We start from the raw sequence: 20,994 nt of genomic DNA on the forward strand, positions 1-20,994 counted from the left end.
AATCTATCCGCCATGGCACCCACCAGCGGGACGCCTGCGCCCGCCTTGCCGACTGAAACTGCCACGACCTCGTTCCTCCTCGCAAACCTGCACTGTCCCACCTGTGTCTCGACTATAAAGACTGTCTTACAAGAGTATGGCGGCAACATCGTCAAATGGGTTTCACCGAACATCGTTACGTCCGTGGTCACTGTTGAGCACAGTCCAGCCGCCTCCCTCCAGCACATGCATAAGCTGCTCGAGGAGAACGGCTTCGAGATATGCGGTGTCACAACATCGTCTGGTAGCATCTCGGATCTCGACATGGGTATGGAAATGGGAGACCTCAACCCCTACGGAGAGGGAAGCTCCTCTCAGAATGAGCCGTCCGGTTCCTCACTGGCCCGATGGATGAACCCTTTTCGACCCCTTGCCTCGAAACCCGAGAAAGTAAAGGCCCATCTTCAAAACTGCGCGCACTGCCAAAACTCCAAGGAGCATGAACTGGAAGAAATGCACCATATCCAGAGCCTTGTTCCCGTGCAGACAAACACGCATCGTACCAGCTTGTCTGTCATCCAGGAAAAGAATCCACACACCTTTGTCGCGATCGAAAGTGCCGACGCCTTGTCACCACAGCCAATATGGAGAGCCACCCTTGCCGTTGGAGGGATGACCTGTGGAGCTTGCGTCAACATGATATCGGAAGGGCTGAAGCAATACGACTGGATCTCCAAGACTACTGTCAATCTTCTCAACAACAGTGCGATTGTTGATTTGACAGAACCAAATCGAACAGACAACCTGGTCCGAGTTATCGAAGAACTGGGATACGAGGCCACACTCAGCCAAGTAGTTGTTGTCCAACCAAACAAGCGGAAAAACAAGTCGGACACATGGCAAGCTACAGTGGCCATCGGCGGAATGACTTGTGCATCCTGCACCAACGGGATCACGGAAGGCTTGAAGAAGCTGGATTGGATCGATGATGTTGCGGTCAACCTGCTCTCCAACAGCGCCACGGTTAAGTTCCATGGTCAGCACAACGCGTCGAGGATCGTTGAGGCTATCGAAGAGCTAGGGTTTGACGCAGTTGCTGACAGCGTGATCAGTTTGGGTGAGAAGGAGACAGAACATAACGAAAGAGCGGTGGAGATCAAGATAGATGGTTTACATTGCGATCTTTGTCCAGCACGGGTGGTTAACTGTCTTGGTGGATTTCGACGTCAGCTTGAGATCAACAACCCCCCCACTCGTTCTCGCCCTGTCATTAGGGTCACCTACGTCCCTGACGCCCCTTTTTTCACAGTCCGACAAATCCTCGCGGCCATTGACGCCAGCGACCCCGGCTTCAGGGCATCCATTTACCATCCTCCCTCCTTGGAAGAAAGATCCAAGCTCATCCAACGAAAGCACCAGAGGGCCATCTTATACCGGGTGATCTTCACCGGCCTCGTCTGCATCCCCACCTTTGTCATTGGCATCGTCTACATGATGCTGATTCCCCACGAAAAGGCGCACACTCTTATGAAACCCTGGACCTCCGGTATCAACCGGGCCCAAATCGCGCTCTTCATCCTCGCCACCCCAGTCTACTTTGGCGCCGCCGATGTCTTCCACAGGAGCGCCGTCAAGGAAATCGCCACGCTATGGCGCCGCGGCAGCAGAGTGCCGATTCTGAAGCGCTTCTACAAATTTGGCAGCATGAATACGCTCATGTCGCTTGGCACGTCGGTGGCCTACTTTGCGTCGGTTGCTCAGATGATTGCTGCTGCAGCAAGCCGTGCTACCGAGACGCATGATGGGAACTTTTACTATGATACTGTGGTGTTTTTGACTTTCTTCTTGCTGCTGGGGAGGTACATTGAGAGTTATAGTAAGAAGAGGACGGGAGACGCGGTGGAGCTATTGGGGAGGCTGAGGCCTACTACGGCGATATTAGTCAGCGGGTTTGGGTCCGAGAAGGAAAGGGATGAGGTTGTCAAGGCGGATTTGCTTGACTTTGGGGATGTGGTCAGGGTGCCACATGGGGCGTCCCCGCCGAGCGATGGCGTGGTGATTGGTGGGGAGAGTAGCTTTGATGAGTCGAGTTTGACGGGAGAGTCGAGGCTGGTGAAGAAGGGGGCGGGGGATCGGGTCTTTTCGGGGACGGTCAATAAGGGGTCGTCGATTCTGGTGAGGATTACAGGGGTGGCGGGCAAGTCGTTGCTGGATCAGATTGTCAATGTGGTGAGGGAGGGGCAGACGAAGCAGGCCAAGATTGAGAGAGTGGCGGATTATCTGACTTCGTACTTCGTGCCCGCCATCACGGCTTTTGCGATTTTGACGTGGATTGTCTGGTTTTCGTTGGGGTATGGGGGTAGGCTGCCGGAGCACTTTCTGAGCAAGACTACAGGAGGGTGGATTGCGTTCAGCCTCCAGTTTGCAATTGCCGTGTTTGTGGTGGCTTGTCCTTGTGGTCTTGGGCTTGCGGCTCCGACGGCAATTTTCGTTGGGAGTGGATTGGCGGCGAATCATGGCATTTTGGCCAAGGGAGGTGGTGAGGCTTTTGAGAAGGCGAGTCGGATCGACTGTGTGGTTTTTGACAAGACGGGAACCTTGACGACGGGAGGGGAGCCCAAGATTACCGACGCTGAGATCCACGGTGAGGGAACACCGGAGGAGAGTACCTTTTTGGCTGCTTTGAAGGCTGTCGAGGAGAATAGCAGCCATCCGATTGCCAAGGCGATTGTCACATTCTGCACCATCAACAAGGAGCTGCCCCAGGTCACAGCCGACAATCTACAGGAGCTTCCTGGGAAGGGCATGAAGGCGATGTGCCAGGCTGCTACTCCTGAGGCTTCATTTGAGCTGATCGTTGGCAACGAGGCTCTGATGAAGGACTTTGGTGTCGTGATCTCACCCGAAACTTCACAGAGTCTTGAGAGGTGGAAAACGGAGGCGAAGTCTATCGCTCTGGCTGCCACCAAGTTGCCCTCTTCCGGTTGGACACTCGCTGCCGCTCTCTCCATCTCGGATCCCGTTCGCCCGGAAGCCAAGGTTGTCATCGCCGCTCTTCAAGAGTCTGGCACACGCGTCTGGATGCTGTCCGGTGACAATCCTACCACCGCCACCGCCGTCGCCCGACAACTCGGGATCCCCGCAGACCAAGTCATCGCCGGCGTCCTCCCAGCGGGAAAAGCCGACCAGATCAGGTACCTCCAGTCTACCGTCAAGGCCCGCAGGGGTACAAACTCCGAGTCCTCCACTGAACGCGCCATGATCGCCATGGTAGGGGATGGCATCAACGACAGCCCCGCCCTCGCCACAGCCGACGTGGGCATCGCCATCGGCTCAGGCTCAGACGTAGCCATCAGCAGCGCCGACTTTGTGCTTGTCAAGTCGGACCTCAAGACGGTGGTGACGCTGCTGGATCTGTCGAGGGTGGTGTTTAGGAGGATCAAGTTCAATTTTGGGTGGGCGATTGTGTACAACACGGTCATGATCCCGGTGGCGGCGGGGGTGTTTTATCCGATTGTGAGCCAGGGGAAGCATGTTAGTCTGGACCCTGCGTGGGCGGCGTTGGCGATGGCGTTGAGTAGTATTAGTGTCGTGTTGAGTTCTTTGGCGTTGAGGTGGAGGTGGTTGGGGTTTAGGGAGAGGAGGTTTGTTGTTGGGGAGTAGAGGAATGGTGTAAGAAGGGGGGAGAAAGAGAAGAGAAAGAGAAAATTACACATAGGTGGAATGATACCCTTGGTACAAATGGAGAGTTTTAATTTCTTATGGGTTAGGTTCTGGGTTTGGGAAGGGGTTTGGAGGCTTTAAACGAGCGGATTGTAGTCGGATAGCGTGAAATTGCGATGTTTTTTTAATGTTTCTGCAGGTGATGTAGGTCTTGGTAGCAAATTGGACTTGGATTGTACCCGGCAATTTAGAATGGATAATGGGGGTTATAATGTGCTGCGTGTGGTATAGATCTGGAGTCTGTTGGGCTCAACCTTTTCCTAGACAAGGTCGGATCTCGATAAATTCGACTTAATTTCCCTTTCTATCAGTCTAAGAGTCTTGAAATATCAGGCCCAATGTCTCTTCTATGAATCCCAACTTGTCTCGTTATCTGTCCGAGATTGCATACCTGGGTATGTGCATTAACCGTAAAGCCAGACAGCCTCAGGCAGGTACAGAAGAGTATACCCAACAAGCCTAGAGACATTGCACATAACCCAGCCATCCCTCTCCTTGACCACTTTCCCTTCTCTCTCTCTCAGCCTTCCCAACTCCTTCGACCGGTCTCACCCACACAGGCGCTCTGGTTGGTAATTAACAGCGCTCGGGAGCGGGCGCGGGCAAGACCAGATCAGACCAAAACATGCGACGAGCCTGAGGACCTTTTACTCCCTAGGTACTTGTTGCCTACCTGAGGTCAGAAAGAACCATCAGCTCGCAGGTGTCCAACCAGTCAGTTGTTGCTGCCCCAGCATGGCGCTGTTCCCTGGAATGGGCTGGGCCCAACTGCATCTGTTTCCCCCAGTCTATATATCTGTGGAGCGGCTGCTCTTCATTCCTCTGCTGTGCTCCGGGAGCGATTGGCCGAGCCTAGGTAGGGAGGACGAGACAAGCCCATGCCGGAGGTACAGTGCACGGCTCCCAGCCCATTTCAACACTGACCGCAACGACTGCGTTGCTTTGGTGATTCCCCAAGGCGAGAGAACTACTACTATCAGCCATGGAGAAGTCTACGCTCGCATTGCCTGTTTCCCCTCTCTTTCATAGCTCACCTGCTGATATATTATTCGATGCGCGAGTGTGGGGTGGAGAAACTGGAAACATGATAACTTCAGGCTGGTTTCGAATGGAGGTTGAACCCTTTTTGAAGGACTGGGGGCAGGAAGGGTTTAGTTTGATTCGATGAGAATTAATTAGTACTGGGAGAGATAAGCGTGGGGGCGGGGGGTGATGTCGTTCTGGCTGTGTTGGCTTAGAGCCAGAGTAGGTGTGTAGGGTCGGCAAAGAGGGGGAGAGATGGTTTACGTGTCCAGGAACTGGATGGGGGTTGTATTTGATGGGGATAGGTGGGGTTTGGGCAATGGGGAGTTAATGTTGTGGAGTTGGACGGTGATGGTATTTGATATAACTGTGTAAAGTCTGGATGATGGGAAGTTTGGCGTCTTGGGGGAATCAGGGTTGTGACTATTGTATAACGGCAGATGTCTATATGGTACTTGTCGTGTTAATAGTCTTGGTTATGTGAATAGAAGGGATGTTAAATAGGGTGTATGAGCTAGGGACGTAAGGAGATTTTAAGTTTGATTCTGGACTTTAAACGATGAACTGTGATCAAGTGGTAGGTGTCAGGAATGGACATGTAGGAGATTTCGAAATCTTTAAGACAGCTACTTCCATTTTTGCAAAGTCTCGGCCAGTGAGATTTGGAGACGAAAGCCCGATTTACATTTGAATTATATATAAAATATCAGCAGCTTACAGGCCGGACACTTATTTCATTGCATGGCAGCATGGGCATAGCGCGAAGCAGAGCTTAAAGAACACACCCAACATCTAGGCTTAACTACAACTGTCCATAAATGCGTCAGCTCCTCCCGCTTCATCATGTTTCCAGCGCCATAAGCATAGGTGGACTCCGACATCCGCCCCTCAAGCCCAGAAATCCCCCTTCTCCTCATCCGAATCAACATCAGACTCCGCATCAACCACAAACCCCCCCTCCCCATCATCCGCACCCATAATCTCGTCAAACTTCCTCAACCAATTGCTAGCTGTCAAATCCGCCGTGGCATCCCTGACACGCACGATAGACGATCTGATGTCCGACCTACGGACCTGGTCCTCAAATACAGCTGTCCAGCGGTCCCAAATCTCATTCGCACGTCGTAAACACGCTTCTCTCTCTTTGGGGAACGCTTCTGCTCGTTCCCTCCACGCGCGCGCCTCATGTCTGATGCCTGATCGTAAGTACTCGTCATACTCGGCCCAGTCTGTCCTTCGTGGCCAGCAACCTGTGTGTTTTCTGGTTTGTTGGGGTGCTGGGTCAGGGATTTGTGTCCTTGGTCGGGTACTTCTGGTAACAGTGCATTGGGGGGCTGCGAATGAAGACTGTCGATGCTGCTGTTGCTGCTGCTGCTGCTGAGAGAGACTATTCTGGGCGTTGTCTGCCCGGTTGGGTGAGTATGTATGGTGGGAGACGGTGCTGACTGTCACGGTAGATGGTGGTGGGGGAATGGCACCACCAGAGAGTGCGGTGGCTTGGTTTAGAGGGTTGGTGGTGGGCAACCCCGCGACGGTGTTGACGGTTGATGAAGACATGTTGAAGACCTTTTGTGGGAGGCACCGATGGAGGTGTTCCGGATGCTGAACTGGAGGTGTCAACGTTTTTGAACTTTTAGAGGGAATGAAGCATGGTTCCAGGTATTTCTCTTAGGCTTAGACATGAATTTAGGTTGTGAGTGTGTGACGAAGTTTTTGCAAGCCTCTGAACCTTATTATCTGAAGGTCCGGCCAAGATGTGCTCCAGTTTTCTGACCTTTCTGACGATTGGGCGTGTGGTTATTTGGTAGGCTCACAGACACTCCTTTCCACAACAAATTCCATGCAGAGAGTTCCGGAGCTGGAAAACTTTGTCACGAAAGCCATGTCTATTACTCTATTGATGTCACTCCAATCCTTGGCGCTTTCCCAACAAGGTGAGATCGCTCTATCGTGAATCAAATCGCCCCTGCCCTCCTCCTAAAGCCCCAAGAAACGATTAGCAAATGGCTTTGCCTATTTATCAAGTAAACTCCGGCATACGTCTGGAAGTCTTAACTCCAAACTCGACGCAAGACTTCATGCTCCTCATCATCTTTTTCAGACTCCTGATACCAAGCAACAAGCGCAAAAGACACTATGGTTCAATATGAACTGGGCTCCCGGCGAATGTCCAATGGAGCCCGCGACTGAGGAGGTCTTGACATTTCGGCCATACGACTAGAAACAACGATTAAATCAGAAAAGGAGCGGACCATTAGCATCGGTTTCTGGGGGGGAACTCACCGTTGATGACGAATGTACGCCAGGTTGATAAGAATGTTGATACTCGTCGCTAGCACTGTGTTTGAGTCTGGCTGATTCACCACGCGCTGCCAAGTGATGGCCGAACCCGGACGATGCTGGGAGGGCATTATTGGACGGGACGGTATCATGTGACCGAAGGGCATTATGTAACTGGAGGGCTCTGTGATAGAATGTTTTTTTTACCTGATATGAGATTTGAAGTGAGAGAGAAAACAATGGAGAGGGGAGGTCGCGTGATGCAAAAGTAGGTGGGAGAACAAAGGTCTGGTAGGGCAGACCGACTTGCGCGCAAACCAGGAATTGATTGCTCCGCGTGGCCACGACCACTTGCGGTGTGATGCGCGGCGGACAGCAGGGTAGTTTGTTATGGAAAATACGGCGTACGTGATTTCTGAATCGATGTTTGGTTCCAAATCAGAGTAAAAGCATCAACAGACGACCTCGGAGTGGCATTTCATGGGGCGTTTAAAGTTTTTGTTTCCAGTCAAGTGGCGCTCAAAGCCTAATATCAGGACCAAAGATACCTACATATTGATATGCTTCATCAGCACCAACTTATGTCTGACAGTCAGTCCAACAGGCAATACATATCTGCAGGAAGGACTACGCTGGCGTCAGCTCATCTTTATGTGAGTCTTAGGTCAATCTGCCTCTGCTTCCTCAGAAAATCCCGGCCATTCAACCTGCGTGACAGACTGAGCGCGCTCATGAGTGCTAACCAAATTCGAACGGGCACAAGGTGGAGTCTGAATCTGACTGTGTCGCGAATTGCACTGTATCCTGCAATCATAATCTCAATGTTCGAATATGCCGCATCAGTATAGCTTTTGATGTCAAGCAATGCGCTGGCTACTTTTATTTCCCTCTACTCCTGCAGATTTCTCCCTATATATACCCTTGTAGTCGAATAGTCGCTGTGGCTCTGATGACCTTCTATGACTCTCGGGATTCTCGCATGGTATGCTAACTTGGTCAGAAACTTAATCGCTCTATCCGGCATATATGTAAGGTTTCAACTTTCAAAGAATGTCTGAAAACATGTTTCATCAACCGAATATTCTTCTCCGACTCAATATCGGTATCAGACTCGTCGAAGCTCTGGGTAAACATGAGGTCTAAGGATATGTGAGGCTCTATCTTTGAACCCAAAGTAGGTTCGAGACCTATCGGCGCTGACCTGTGGGGATACGTTGGATAGTGTGTTCGTCACAGATGCGATCTTTTATACCATAGAACTGGTTTGTAAGTGTGTTTCGTACGTGAAATCAATATGTGATCTTTTGACATGCTACCTGATATCTTTTCCTCGTGGAAACCTACCCCTGAACTGGCAAGGTAACGCTGGCCCTGCAGAATTGATTCTGATTAATTTGATAAGGTTTACACACCCCTGAACTGGAGGTCCCCAAGGTCCAGAGGTTTCTGTTCGTAATGCTTCCTTTTACCAAACGGACTTCCACAGGGGTTGATCTGCTCTATAAGAACACACAATACACTTTTGCCCCTCCTGAATCTAGCCGTATTCTGCGCCTTTTGAGAATCCAAGTGACCAAGATACCACAGCCTCGTACGCATTTCCAGGAGTAAACAGATGGATCGCGGCCTAGGTTGAAGAATTAGCGACGACGTGGAACGTAATGGTTGGCAAGCTTTGACTAACTCCTGTTCATGGCGCTCTAAAAGACTGACTCCGCCTCCAAGTCGGAGATGTCGACGTAATTGTCTTCCTCTCCAACCAGGATGGAATCAAACAATTCGCCGCTCATCAACTCACTTTCGAGAAGGACGAGCCCGATGGAGCTATGCCTGCTCTGGATTCTGCGAACAGTTAGTATAAGCAACTTGCAGGGGATGCCAAGGTACGGTGCGTTATGATAGTATAGGTTCACCAGTTGTCATTTATAAAGATGCCCAGGAAAAGTTCCAATCGCGACTTTTTAATCTAGATATACCAGCATGACCTACTCAAAATCACTTGCGGCGCATTATCTTGTCATTCTGTTACCTTAAACCTCCCCGCCCTTCGTCTCAATAGGTTGGATGACCAGGAAATGGACCACATGTGGATCTGGTCCACCTCCACCACACCAGCCACACAACCTTGTTGAGATTACCCCTGAATGCTCACACTGGCCACAACAAGACTATATTGGGTCAATTTCTATCGGAGTTATACCAAAATGTAGCTCACTCACTGTCAGAGTCAGACATTTCATCTGCTTCTCGCTTGCGCCTGGTTTGAACCCGATGACGTGCGCTGCGCCGCACAGGCTAAGCTAGTTCTATATGACGAACCCCTATCCAGAACCTCTGAAAGGGATACTGGTTAAAGGCACTTCTGAACAATCCTGGTTCGGTACAGCTAAACAGTGTATAACAAGTGGCTTGTCTCAATCACAATAGCTAAAATACCACGATTATGACTTGTATTTCATACTGCGGAACTGTCTATCTAAACCAGCCAGTTCCTCCGTATATAGACCTTGATCCCCCCGGTACCTCCGTACCTGGCTCACCTCTTGGCAGAGGTGAGCCTCGCATTACCCTGCAGCCCCGCCGTTGTGTCTTTCTTCCCTGGTTGGCTACCCCGACCCCCTGCAGTCTCCGCTCGGTCTTGCTATATGGTTGGTCTGTGACATGAATAGATTAATGAATAACTTGCGGCAGCGTATAAAGGATTACTAAAATACTATTATTACTTAATTACTTTCTCTTCTCTAACCACTCTAGAGTTTGGCCTCGCGAGAGGGCTTGCGGTAACTCCATCAAAAGCTTCCTCATGGACACTGTTCCCAACATAGTGAACTTCAGCGTCTGTCCTACGTCTTCCAGCTTCCGGGCGAATGTTTGTAGCTCATAATCACAAACAACTGTAAGGTTTACCCCAACCATCGATGAAGCGAGCCACAGCAATAACATCTTGACTTCCGGGTCGCCACCAAAAGCTCCACAGCCCCATGGACCGGTTTTGATCTCGGATATGGTACCGTCCAAGCTTGAAGAAAACGCCGTATAAGCTTTTGCTATTTCCCGTTCCATATTCCCCGGGTCCACATCGGCAAGTCTCCCATCATTCACCAGATCCAGTTCTAGAGCATCCATAAAAAGCATCGTCCGGAACTTCCAAACTGCATCACCACCCTGTTGAGGATCCAACATACTTCCAACAATGATATCTCGTCCCTTGCCAACAACATTGACCATAGCCTGTGCCCCACGCACCTTTAGCACCTGTTCATCTCCAAGTGGCGGGGTAAACAAGACAATAGGACACGCCTCAGGCGATATCCCAACATGAACCTCCTCCTGAGTAGCAGACTGCCCAAACCCAACGACCCTGTTTGCCGAGATCACCACAGCTTGTCCATCGCCATCACCCACTCCTAGGCTACCCGGCAAAGTGTCATATGTCTTCACCACTACGACCTTCAGTTCACTAAGTGGTTGATCTTGCGCAGATATCTCGTCGTAGTTCTCTGGCAGTGAATGCAATGAATATTCCATAACCCAACCGTCCATTTTCTTCTCGTCACAAAGAACATTCCCAAAGTACAGCATCAAGGCTCGGAGATACCCCCTCACGGCAACAGGATGCCTCTGCTGAGAAGAATACCACATCCCAAAGTCGTGCGTCCCGTCGTCGTCCCGAAATTGCGGTAAACTCAGTGTGCGGAGGAATTGGTGCACAACCAAGCAAGCTATTTGCCTGCGGGAGAAGGGCAAGCTGTAATTCTCCCTGCTGAGCATAGGGATTCGGCCGTTCTGAAACAGACCTGGCATTTGTAGCGCTATATCCACAATACGAGGCCATACTTTCGCGAAGAAAACCTCGGCAGTGTCGAACGACGTGGCGATTGCATCTATTAGAAGCTCATAATCCCCCGCTGGCTGTGATGTCGCGCGCAGAATGACAGATATTGTATCCAGAATGTCGACTAATCCAGTAGTAGAGTTGACAGGCCGGCAGAGGATTGCCTCGAGGACAGGCCAGAATGGGACTTGTCCATTCTCGTCCTCGGCTTGGTCACCTGTTGGGTGGAGGCTGAAGCGGTCGGTGCATTTGTATTCGGGGGAGAAAGGGAGGAGGTAGAATTTGGGGTGTGGTGGTGACATTTCGGGGCTTCTAAACTGACGGCGATCTGCCAGTGTTTGGGTAGACAATCTAGACCCAGGCTCAGAGGGAAGGAAACTTGTCGACACCCGCGCGAGGGAGCCGCTGACTGCACAGCCACGACCCTTAACCCGAGTGTGAGTCACAGAACGCACAGAACAGTCCAGGAATTCAATGGCATTTTTACGGAGAAATGATAGCTCAAGAAGGAGTTTCCTCATTGGAAGCCAAATATACAATGGTCTAAGATGATGCTGGAGAGTTCGAGCTACGTCTCTGGTCATAGAGTAGGCAAGGGTTAGGGTTGTATATTGAGTTGATATCTGCTTGTGCCCAATGCAATTTCCCACAATAACTGTACACTCAATTTCTTTGCAAAAGGTATCACTGGCTAATTCAACTGCTACTATCAGTTTCAGCACTGGTGAGTTCCCTTGCGATGATTTCCTCCTCAACTGGTGTGAACTGGTGATGCTTCGAATTCATGATGAATCATTTCCATTGTGCAGCCCTTTCATTGGTCAGAAGCACAACTCGGTGGCGATGCAGTATGCCGCTTCACCACATTTGGTTAGCGCCATCCCGGTGTAAGCCGCTTGGACAACCGATTCACACGATCATGGTCCATCTCTCAAGCAAGTCTAGGGATATAAAACAAGTAGAGCATCACTTCAGGCAGAAACTTGGACTATCATCTTCACAAGGCATCAACACTTTGCCATCACCGGCAGCTGCACCCAGCGGACCACACCACCCTAATCACTCCAGCACCAACACCTCCCTGATACTCATGCCAGACACTGCAACTGCCACAACCACCACAGCGACTACCACCAACATGGCTCTATCAAGCTCACCGAACAGTCGGTCATCAACCCCTGAGAGTAATCTCTCCCATTCCACCATACCACCATTCATCCCGGGCCAATGTCTCTTTTGTCTCCATCTATCATCATCCTTCCTCGACGGCATAGAGCACATGCAAAAGTCCCACGGGCTATTCATCCCACATCGACAACTATTTTCTACCGAAAACCTCGAGGCTCTCTTTGAACACCTCCATCTCATCATCTTCGAATACCACGAATGCATCAAATGCGGGACAACAAGATCCTCAGTGCAAGCGATGCAGCAGCACATGACCGGCAAGCCAGGGCACTGCACATTTGACATCTCGGACCCAGAATCCGAGTTTGCCGAACTCTATCGCGGGTTATTGGAGGAACAAGAAACAGACGGCCAGAAAGGTGACCAAGAGAGCACTTCCAACCCTTGGAATCAGGCTCGGGCAGTTCAAGTTGATGAAGATTCACTTCGGTTACCCTCGGGGAGGATAATATCAAAGAAATCATCCGTGATGCCACCATCACCTTCAGCGACGAATGCTTCTCGGTTGCGACACAACCGGACTCGGGTATCAGCTGCTGCCGCGGAGATAAAATACGCCATGGGAGAAGAGTCTAGCGACAACGAGGAGGAGCCGGTCCAGCCAAGCAACTCGGAGACAACACCAGGCGTGCAAGTGGTTTTATCAAAGAGGGAAAAGAAGCGGGCAAGGGACACAGAGGCATATCAATTGACGCGGATGAGCGCGAATGATCGGACAAGCTTGATGCACCTGCCGGTGTCTCAGCAACGGGCCTTACTGGCAACCCAGCAGAGACACCAGGAAAAGATGCAGACTGAGGAAAGAAGACAGCGGGCAAAGATTGATCGAAAGGGCAACAAGAATTTGTATGCGTACTGGAATACCGAGACGCCGGTTTATCTGTGTGGATAGGGGCTTGGGTATATCATGCAGCACCACGTAGCAGATAGTAATTCGCCCTCCGGTGTCCGAAGCCATATGCAACCAAGTTCGTTCCCCGGCCGCATAAACTCCCCCGGCTTGTCCATACCTCAAAACACCCCCGGAACAAACCTCGCCGTCCTCGAATGCCACCCCTCCCACTCCCCCCCAAACTTTGTTCTCAACATCTCCTCCTCCTGCCTAACCCTAGTCCAAACCGCCCCGAGCACAACCGACACCCCCACCGACGCCAACGACCACCCCAAATCCCTCAACCACTTGTATCACCTCTCCGATGCCCAGCAGCTCACCACCCCGTCCACCCTCGCCATGAGCGCGAAATTGCAAAAAATCAAAACCACCACGCCGGTGTAACTGGGGTGCTGAACATATCTGTACAGCCCTGTTGTTTTGAGCCTATCCGGCTCTGCAAGCGCAAAGGTGAAGTTTTTGCCTAGGGAGGCGTATGATGCTAAGCGGAGGGGGACTCCAGCGCAGAGGATGAGCGCTAACGGGATGGCGGTTGAGGGGGACCAAGTTACCAGGTCTGGGTTAAGGTGACGGCATTGGTTTGGTGGGAGGGCAGGGTAGAGGTAGGCGAGGCGGGCGGAGAGGAGGGTTAGGAGGCCGAGGGGGGAGAGCATGATTTTGGTGGCGTGTTTGTCTGTTATGTGGCAGGTTGTGAGGGAGTCGGATTTGGAGCGGGTTGGGGGATTGGGGTTGGGGTTGGGTTGTCGGCAGGCGAAGTATGTGCCTATTGTTGAGGCTAGGAAGGAAAAGGCGAGGGTTGCTTGAGGGAGAGAGGGGAGCGGGGGGAGTGGGGGGAGCATGGTTGGTGATTTTATGATTGCGTTATGAGGTTTCGGGTGCTTTGGTTTTGCGGGGTTCAATGATTCATGACTATGAGATGGAAGATGGAGGACGGTGGTTAGTGAGAAGAGCTGGCAAGTGAGGTGAAAACCATTGCGAATCCTGCCGGATCGTCCGGTCGTGTGGAAGAGATCAGCTGCAGGCTGTGCGGGAGATGCCGACGTCATGTCACAGAGGGAGGCACAGCTTAGGCCACTTTGATGGCCTTGGTTAAACAGCAGCTTGGCAACCAAAGTCGCTCAAGAATTAGACATTATACCGAGAAATCAGCATTAAATAACTAGGAGCCGGATCAACAGCTGAGAGTCTAAGCGGAAAATAAGTCCCGTGATGTGTATGTTGCTTTGTTCGCAAATCTCAATGCCTGCGGTTGCGGTTGAAGGGTCGTTGAATTAAGGTTCTATGTTTGGGGCCGAGCGTGCCAAGCCGCTAGGGAAACGTCCTTTAGCGGTTTACTGGTTCCTTGGACAACCGCTGCATGTAGTATAATACTCCTGAAAATTAGCCCCTGAAATACCCCTGGAAAGACCATGAAAAAATAACCTTCTCATATGTGTGATTACAAACAATCGGTAGCCAGTAGCCCAAAGTTCAGACGTTCAAGGAAGGGTCCAAATCGCCATCAAAGCTTCCATGTCACCCATCTATCCCTGAAGTGCCGGATCATGTTTGATGATAGTACCCGAATTATTGCTTTCCGCCCAAGAAAGTGCAGGTCCTTCCAAGATGAATCTGTTCATAGGGGCCTGTTTCCAAAAGGGGTCTGTGTTCAAAGTGCGCCTGTTCCAAAAATGTGGTGTTTTCAAAACGAGGCTCTTTCCTTCATTTTTTCCTCATTCCAAGGAATAGAAGACCCATCACAAAGAAAAAAAGAAAAAAAAGAAAAAAACGCATTCAAACTCGTCAATTAAGCCAAGAAACTCACGTGGAGACTCTCTCGTTTGAAGCCAGTCCTGAAGTGGTCAGTATTAGCTCATAGAAAACAAAACACAGAGGGCCGGTAGCGGCCATCTCTTACACGAACACGACACTTCCTATGCGCATGTCAGTAATCTTAGCTTTTAACCCTTAATGATTGCAGGGCGGTCATGGAAATAGGATCATCGTCAAACCTTGTAAGGGATCAGTCAGCAACATGTTCTTTATCCAAGTATAAAGCCATCCGTACCTGTGTCAAGGAGTTTGTTTTTCATTGCCACCGCATTCAATCTGATCCTGGCAATCCCTGGCTCCCCTTTACCCATCTGACTTTCTTGGGCTCAGTGCAGGAGTACACTCTCTTCATCGGTTGTGACTCAAGTGCCCTTCCAAGGGGGCATCCATCACTTCCATCTTCAGCCATCTCCCGTAAAGTAACTGACATTGTTGACGTATGCAGGTAGCGGTCTCATTCATTTCCCAAATCTGCCCAGGGATAGTCGAAGACGCAAAGTGAAAGTAGGAAGCAGCGGAAGAATGACGCAAGGGAGATATGAGAAGCAGTACAAGTACGGATGCCGTATGGGACAATGTAATGCTCTGTCAACAATACCGTTGGCGCCCTCGCCTTACCAATATCCCCGTAAACGTCTGGACAAGACTTACCATTCTCAAGAATGGAACCCCTGTCACAGTGAAATACATTCTCGGAGCGAGCGTGGAATCGTGAGCCCTCGTCTTTAAGTGTGGATGTGCTGCTTGGTGCTTTTGGTTGTTTGAACGACACTGGTCGAGGCTAAGAGATAGCCGACACTGAGAATTCGACTGACAAGGTTGAAGGGACGAGCTTTGGCATGTTGTAGTCATGCAGGGTGTAATCAGGTTAGGAGGCGACCATTGACACAAATGGCCCTCTTGGGCTTGTCGAGCAGGTACCCATCAATGGTAGCACCAGTGTACAACATGGAGTAGAGCTTGATGGCGTTGGTGGCGAGAATGACACTGAAGAATGCCTGTGTTGATCCAACTCCCCTTGGAATAACTGCCCGTCTCTGATCTCTTGCTGCATGCATGTCTGGTGCAGCTGGAAATTGTTTGTGAATAGATAAGGTCTTGTACGAGTTGATACGGCGGTCTTGACACTAGGACCTGATGAAGGGAGGAAATTCATTGAGATGTTTTGACACCAAAGGGCCGGACCCTTTTCACGGGCATCTCCTCTTGACACGCGCACCCATCATCTTGTACACGCATCCTTCAGTTAATACGCGCGCATGCCCTCAGCCTGCACACGTTGGTAGGCGTCCTCGCCAATGGATCCCTCGGCTTGTACACATATCTCTCCACTTGCACACATCAAAGCAACCCCCTTTCAGCAAGTACTCACGATACCATCACCCCCTTGGCATCACCCACTTCATCTCAATTATCCAACCTCTTCACCATCACCAAAGACATGAAGGATGGCCCTGGGCACTGGGAATTGACTGGAGGATATTTATGGGCCATGATCAGTGGGGCTCTGGGTGGTTAAATCAAGTCTCCGAGGGAGCATCTAGAACTGAAGAAATCAAGGTCGTCCAAGTCGATCTTTAAGACACTCAAAAACTGTACAAAAGCATATTTACTATGTTTACAATTCTGTCAACATACACCTCTCATGTTTCAAAAAGCCATCCCTTAAAAAGCTTCTTCAACCCCTCCCCCCCCCTTCTCCAAAAACCACCCCAACATCCCTCAAACATATATTCAACGCTCTAGAAAGACACAAACATGTTTCTAAACCGCCACCATGCATTTATTACCCTCCACCCTTCCTCTCCCCATGTTCCTTGAAAACTCCTCTCCTCTCAAGCATCAGCATCCGAATCCGACTCCTCCTCCGGCATCAAAGCCCTATACCTCCGACTAGTCAAATCAGCCTCCAACCCCCCCTCACTCTCCGGATCAACCCACCCCTCCCCCCCGCCCAAGCTCAACGCCACCGGCAAGAAAACCAGCGCATGGCTCGCCGCAAAAATAACCAGCGCAACCCAGACCCTAAAGTAATAAATCTCAAAAATCTTGCTCCTCGTAAAAGCCAGCACCGTCACCCCCAAAATCTTGGTCACCGTGATCCCGGAAAAGACACTCCCCCCCACATTCGCCAACGCCGTCCACGCCCGCGCATCCCGACCACGGAACCTGTTCTTGGCACGCTCCATGTATCTTCGGGAGGGGAACATGAACGCCCTTGCGATGTGGGCGCAAAACTCAACGGCTATGCCGACGCAGATGATGAGATTGACGAGGGAGACTGCATTGAGGGACACGCCCATTACAGCCATGGCGCCGATGATGTCGACGATGGCCATGATGACTGTCAGGGTTACCACCGCGGCAGTGAGGACGGAGCCGAGGAGGATGCTGGAGACGATGAAAACGATGCCGACGGCGGAACCGAGCAGGGCAGTGGTGAGACCGACGATGCTGGCGTATTGGTCAAAGAAGATGTAAAAGAGACTATAGGGGAAGACATCAAGGCCCGTGCTCTCGCTGATGTCGGAGGCGATGCGGCGGGCAGAGGCCATGGCTTTGATGAAGTCTTCTTGGCTGCGGAGGGGGCGATGGCTGGTGCGGAAGTGACTGGCTGGGATGGTGTTGCGTGCCGAGTCAACCACCACGGCCGATCCGTAGGAAGCTTGTCCACCGAGAGGGCAGTCCTCGTCGGTGGGCGCGCTGAGAAATCTCTTGAGATAATAAGTAAACTCCTCGCCCTCGGGCATGCCAGAGAGGGTGATGTTCCAGGCAGGGTTGCGCTTGGCAAAGCAGGGCTTCCGGCGGTCGACACAGCAAGCTTCATTGTCAGGGTTCAACCACTGGAAGAAGTCGTCAATCCAGCTGGCAGTGGGAGTAGAAACATAGGAGACCTCGGCGCGCTTCCGCTCTTGCTCAAGGATGTTGGTCAAGGACAGTTGCTCGCAAGTCGTGTAGCGAGCACAAATCTTCTGCTGCTCAGACCGCTTGGTGCCGTTGAACTCTCGAGTGACAAAGTAAACAGGAGGCCCAGCTTCCATGTAGGCATAGAGATCATTGAAGTATGGGATAAGATACGAGTCATCGGGGATTGCCACACGCTGGTCTAGCCCAAGCTCAACTTCGGGGAGCAGGGCAACACCAGCAGCGAATATGCCAAGAAAGATGGCAACGACAGCGGCCTTGGTCTTTTTACCCAACAGCCTGGGTGCATAGGTCTTCCTGATAAACTGCTGCAGGAAGCTTTCTGGCGGCGACTCGTAATACCTGGCTCCAGGACTCCCATTGTTGCCGCTCAGATGAATTCGAGCAGACTTGACTTGAATGCACGGGAAGCAATCGGCACGAGAATCTTCAGCCCGAATCTGGTTGAGCGTCAGAACCGAAATAAACATGGTGACTTGGAGGATGGCGTTGATGAAAACGGCGCCGGCAGCGTAAATGGCAAAGTTCCGAACGGCAGGCATGCCAACGAAGGCGCCCAAAGCGAAGCAGATAGTCTCGGTGATGGCAGAAAAGAGAATCGAGGGGCCCATCCGCCCAAGTGCCCGCGACACCCGCTGCTCGACCATGTCGTCTGGGTGGCTCAAGTTGACGCGCTCAAATTCGTGAACGATCAGAAAGATGTTGTCGACACCAACGGCGAGCACAATGAAGGGGATGACATCAACAATAATCAGTGTGGCCTTGAGCCCTGCCCAGGAAAAGAGACCAATGGACGCAGTGATGGACATCAGGACGATGAGGATACCGACCACACCGAGAGTGAACTTGGACTCCACCAATGCCAACGAGGGGTTATTGATAAACTCCCTAAAGGATAAGGTTGTCGAGCCGAGGGCAACGGATGCATAGAGAAACATGGCAATGTAGCTGATGACAATGATCTTGGCGTCGGTGTTGGTAGACTTGTTGAGCTCCTGTTCCAGGCTGATCTCAGTAGAGAAAGAGAGGCGAAGGCCACGCTCCTTGGCCTCCTCTTGAAGCAACAACAGACGCTGTTTGAGTGCCTCTTCCCAGTCCATAGCGAGCTCGGCGTCAAAAGATCCTTCGGCATGATTGTTGAGCACCCATGTGACCGTCATGGCAGTCGCCTCTGTCGGGTCCTCGGAGCCCTTTGGGTAACCGCCCAAAATCATGGAAGGCTCGAGAGGCTGGCCATACTCGGGGCGGCATTCGACAGGCGACTGAGCACACTGCCGCAGAGTCTTTTTCCAGCCGTCTGGACTGACCTGACTTGGATCGTTCTGGAAGTATGCAGCCACAGACTGAACCACACAAGCGCTGCCAGTAGGCTTGAGGCACAGGTTCTGGAAAGAGCTGTCAAACTGCGGTCCCTTGAGCTTCCTGACGCTCTCCTCTACCTCCATCCACCAGAGCAGCGTCTCGTAACTGAGAACTGGGCCAGGTCCTTCGGGGTTGGTGTCGTTGACGAGGAAGACCTTCTCAGCCCGGTAAAAAGGACCAAACTGAGTGTCGAAGAAGGCCTTCTCCTGAGCTGCAGCAGAAGTTGGGCTCACCCACAGACGAGCTGGGTCTTGTTCAATATCGAACTTTAACCAGCCCGCACTGAGAATCATGACGACAATAACACTGGTGAGGATGGTAATCGCCGGGAACCTAGCCGCGGCGTGTCCTAGTCTGCTGAAGGCGGCATCGCACCAGGTATTGATGATGTATGTCTTTTGCGGGCGATCGAGCATGGCGGGGTTTTGTGTCAAATCTCCTTCATCCTCATCATCACTCGGCGCAGCATCTGTCAATAACCTAAGCCTTTCGCTCCTGCGCTTAGCATGCTTTCTCCAAGCAACATTTCCAACCACCAGAACAGCTGCCAAGAAGAGCAGAGCGGTGTAGGTAAAAATAGACGCAAACGACAAGCATGGCAGAGCACCGACGTAGCATGATCCCGCTTCTTCGACATCTGGAAGCTCGGGGCAAACCGCAGGGCAATCGATACAGGCGCAGCGGAAGTTTGGATCCTCGTCATTGCACTTTTTCGGTACCATCGGCCGTGGCTTCATATCACGTTCAGGGTAGTCGACTGGGAAATTGATCTGGAATGGCGAACCGCCCAGTCTCTCTTGCCCAAGGAACTTGAGCAGTTGTGTGTAGTCTTTGGCACCGCCTCCAATCAAGTCCATCGCCCTCGAGTTGGTTGGACCGAATTTGACATCCTTACAACTTTCGTAGAAACCTGTCCCGTACTCCTTGGATATTAACTGATCCAGTTCTGTCACCAGCGTCTTTCCTCCCTTTTCCATTGTTTTCGTCACATTGATGAACAACGACTGGTCGGGGGAGCAGGTAAAGGTGCAGAACATGTTGAAGAAGTTGTCCTTGCATGCCGGGCACGACGAAATGATCTGGTTGGCGGTCTGGAGATTTGACTTGAGAGCGTCGACCTGCTCGGCATCGCAACATACTGGGCCCTCGCTCCATTTTGGACCGCAAAAGTCTACCAGCTGTTTGCGCAGCTTATCGTCAGGCTGCTCGGCAAGGCCGTTGTCGAGGCAAGGTAGTTGAGAGCCAAAGAAGCTCTTGGAACCACAATGTCCGCGAATTGCGCAGCGACCGGCTTCGTGTTTCGGGGTGTAGCCAGCATCGACGGCCGTGCTGAGTGCAGCGAGTAAGAGTCCGCCCGATGCGAACAGCTGCGATAGCTTCGTCATCGTGCGCGATAAGGCCGCTCGGCGGCGGGCTGACAGAGGGGCTGATAAAGCCGTCAACAAACGGTGGGGATATCGAGATTTCGTGCTCTGTATTGCAAAGTATCACAAATCCCAAAAGCAGTCGTGAAACTGCTCAGGGAAAAGCGAGCGGTGATGATGAAGAATCGGGTGTTGTGTTGAATGTTGGGGGAGTTGGGGATGGCCGAGAGGAAGGAGCGGCGGATGCAGCTGGTGCCTCGCTGCGTTGGCATCCAATGCCGTCATGCGTCGCAGAATGGCCGACGTCGATTGGCTGCGTTGTTCTGGGGAAGCCACCAAACCGTATTGGGAAGTCTGTGCCTGAGGATCGATCTGTGATGGGGTGGCTGGAGCGATGCCAAGACGGCTTGTCTGCAGTCAGTCATCTGTTACTCTGTAATTAGTAGACATTCATCTATATCAGTTGACGATATACAAGAACCATCTCTCTGGTGTTTGTACTGTCGACAGCCTTGAGATATCTTTGTGTGATTATAAACGCATTTTTCCGGGCTGTGGTAAAGGAGCACAAAGTGAAAATGTCCGCTAGCCCATGCTTGTGACTTGAAACC

The 20,994-nt window shown here is 51.5% G+C and overlaps 4 protein-coding genes across 4 annotated transcripts; 2 read left to right on the forward strand and 2 right to left on the reverse strand.

Moving 5' to 3' along the window:
* Window positions 1–12: 12 nt before the first annotated feature.
* QC761_406350 (uncharacterized protein) lies at window positions 13–3,642 on the forward strand (the record flags this gene model as incomplete). The annotated part of the gene is made up of 1 exon (XM_062878909.1): window positions 13–3,642. The coding sequence occupies one exon, from the start codon at window positions 13–15 to the stop codon at window positions 3,640–3,642; it is 3,630 nt and encodes a 1,209-aa protein (XP_062732623.1).
* A 6,090-nt stretch (window positions 3,643–9,732) lies between these two features.
* QC761_406340 (uncharacterized protein) lies at window positions 9,733–11,142 on the reverse strand (the record flags this gene model as incomplete). Its single annotated transcript, XM_062878908.1, has 1 exon — window positions 9,733–11,142. The coding sequence occupies one exon, from the start codon at window positions 11,140–11,142 to the stop codon at window positions 9,733–9,735; it is 1,410 nt and encodes a 469-aa protein (XP_062732624.1).
* Window positions 11,143–11,627: 485 nt separating this feature from the next.
* QC761_406330 (uncharacterized protein) lies at window positions 11,628–12,920 on the forward strand (the record flags this gene model as incomplete). Its single annotated transcript, XM_062878907.1, has 1 exon — window positions 11,628–12,920. One exon carries the CDS (start codon window positions 11,628–11,630, stop codon window positions 12,918–12,920), a length of 1,293 nt encoding a protein of 430 aa, XP_062732625.1.
* A 3,647-nt stretch (window positions 12,921–16,567) lies between these two features.
* Window positions 16,568–20,404, reverse strand: NCR1 (niemann-Pick type C-related protein 1; the record flags this gene model as incomplete). Its single annotated transcript, XM_062878906.1, has 1 exon — window positions 16,568–20,404. One exon carries the CDS (start codon window positions 20,402–20,404, stop codon window positions 16,568–16,570), a length of 3,837 nt encoding a protein of 1,278 aa, XP_062732626.1.
* Window positions 20,405–20,994: the final 590 nt, after the last annotated feature.

This window comes from Podospora bellae-mahoneyi, chromosome 4 (assembly GCF_035222275.1).
Source record: "Podospora bellae-mahoneyi strain CBS 112042 chromosome 4, whole genome shotgun sequence".
NCBI classification, from domain to species: domain Eukaryota; kingdom Fungi; phylum Ascomycota; class Sordariomycetes; order Sordariales; family Podosporaceae; genus Podospora; species Podospora bellae-mahoneyi.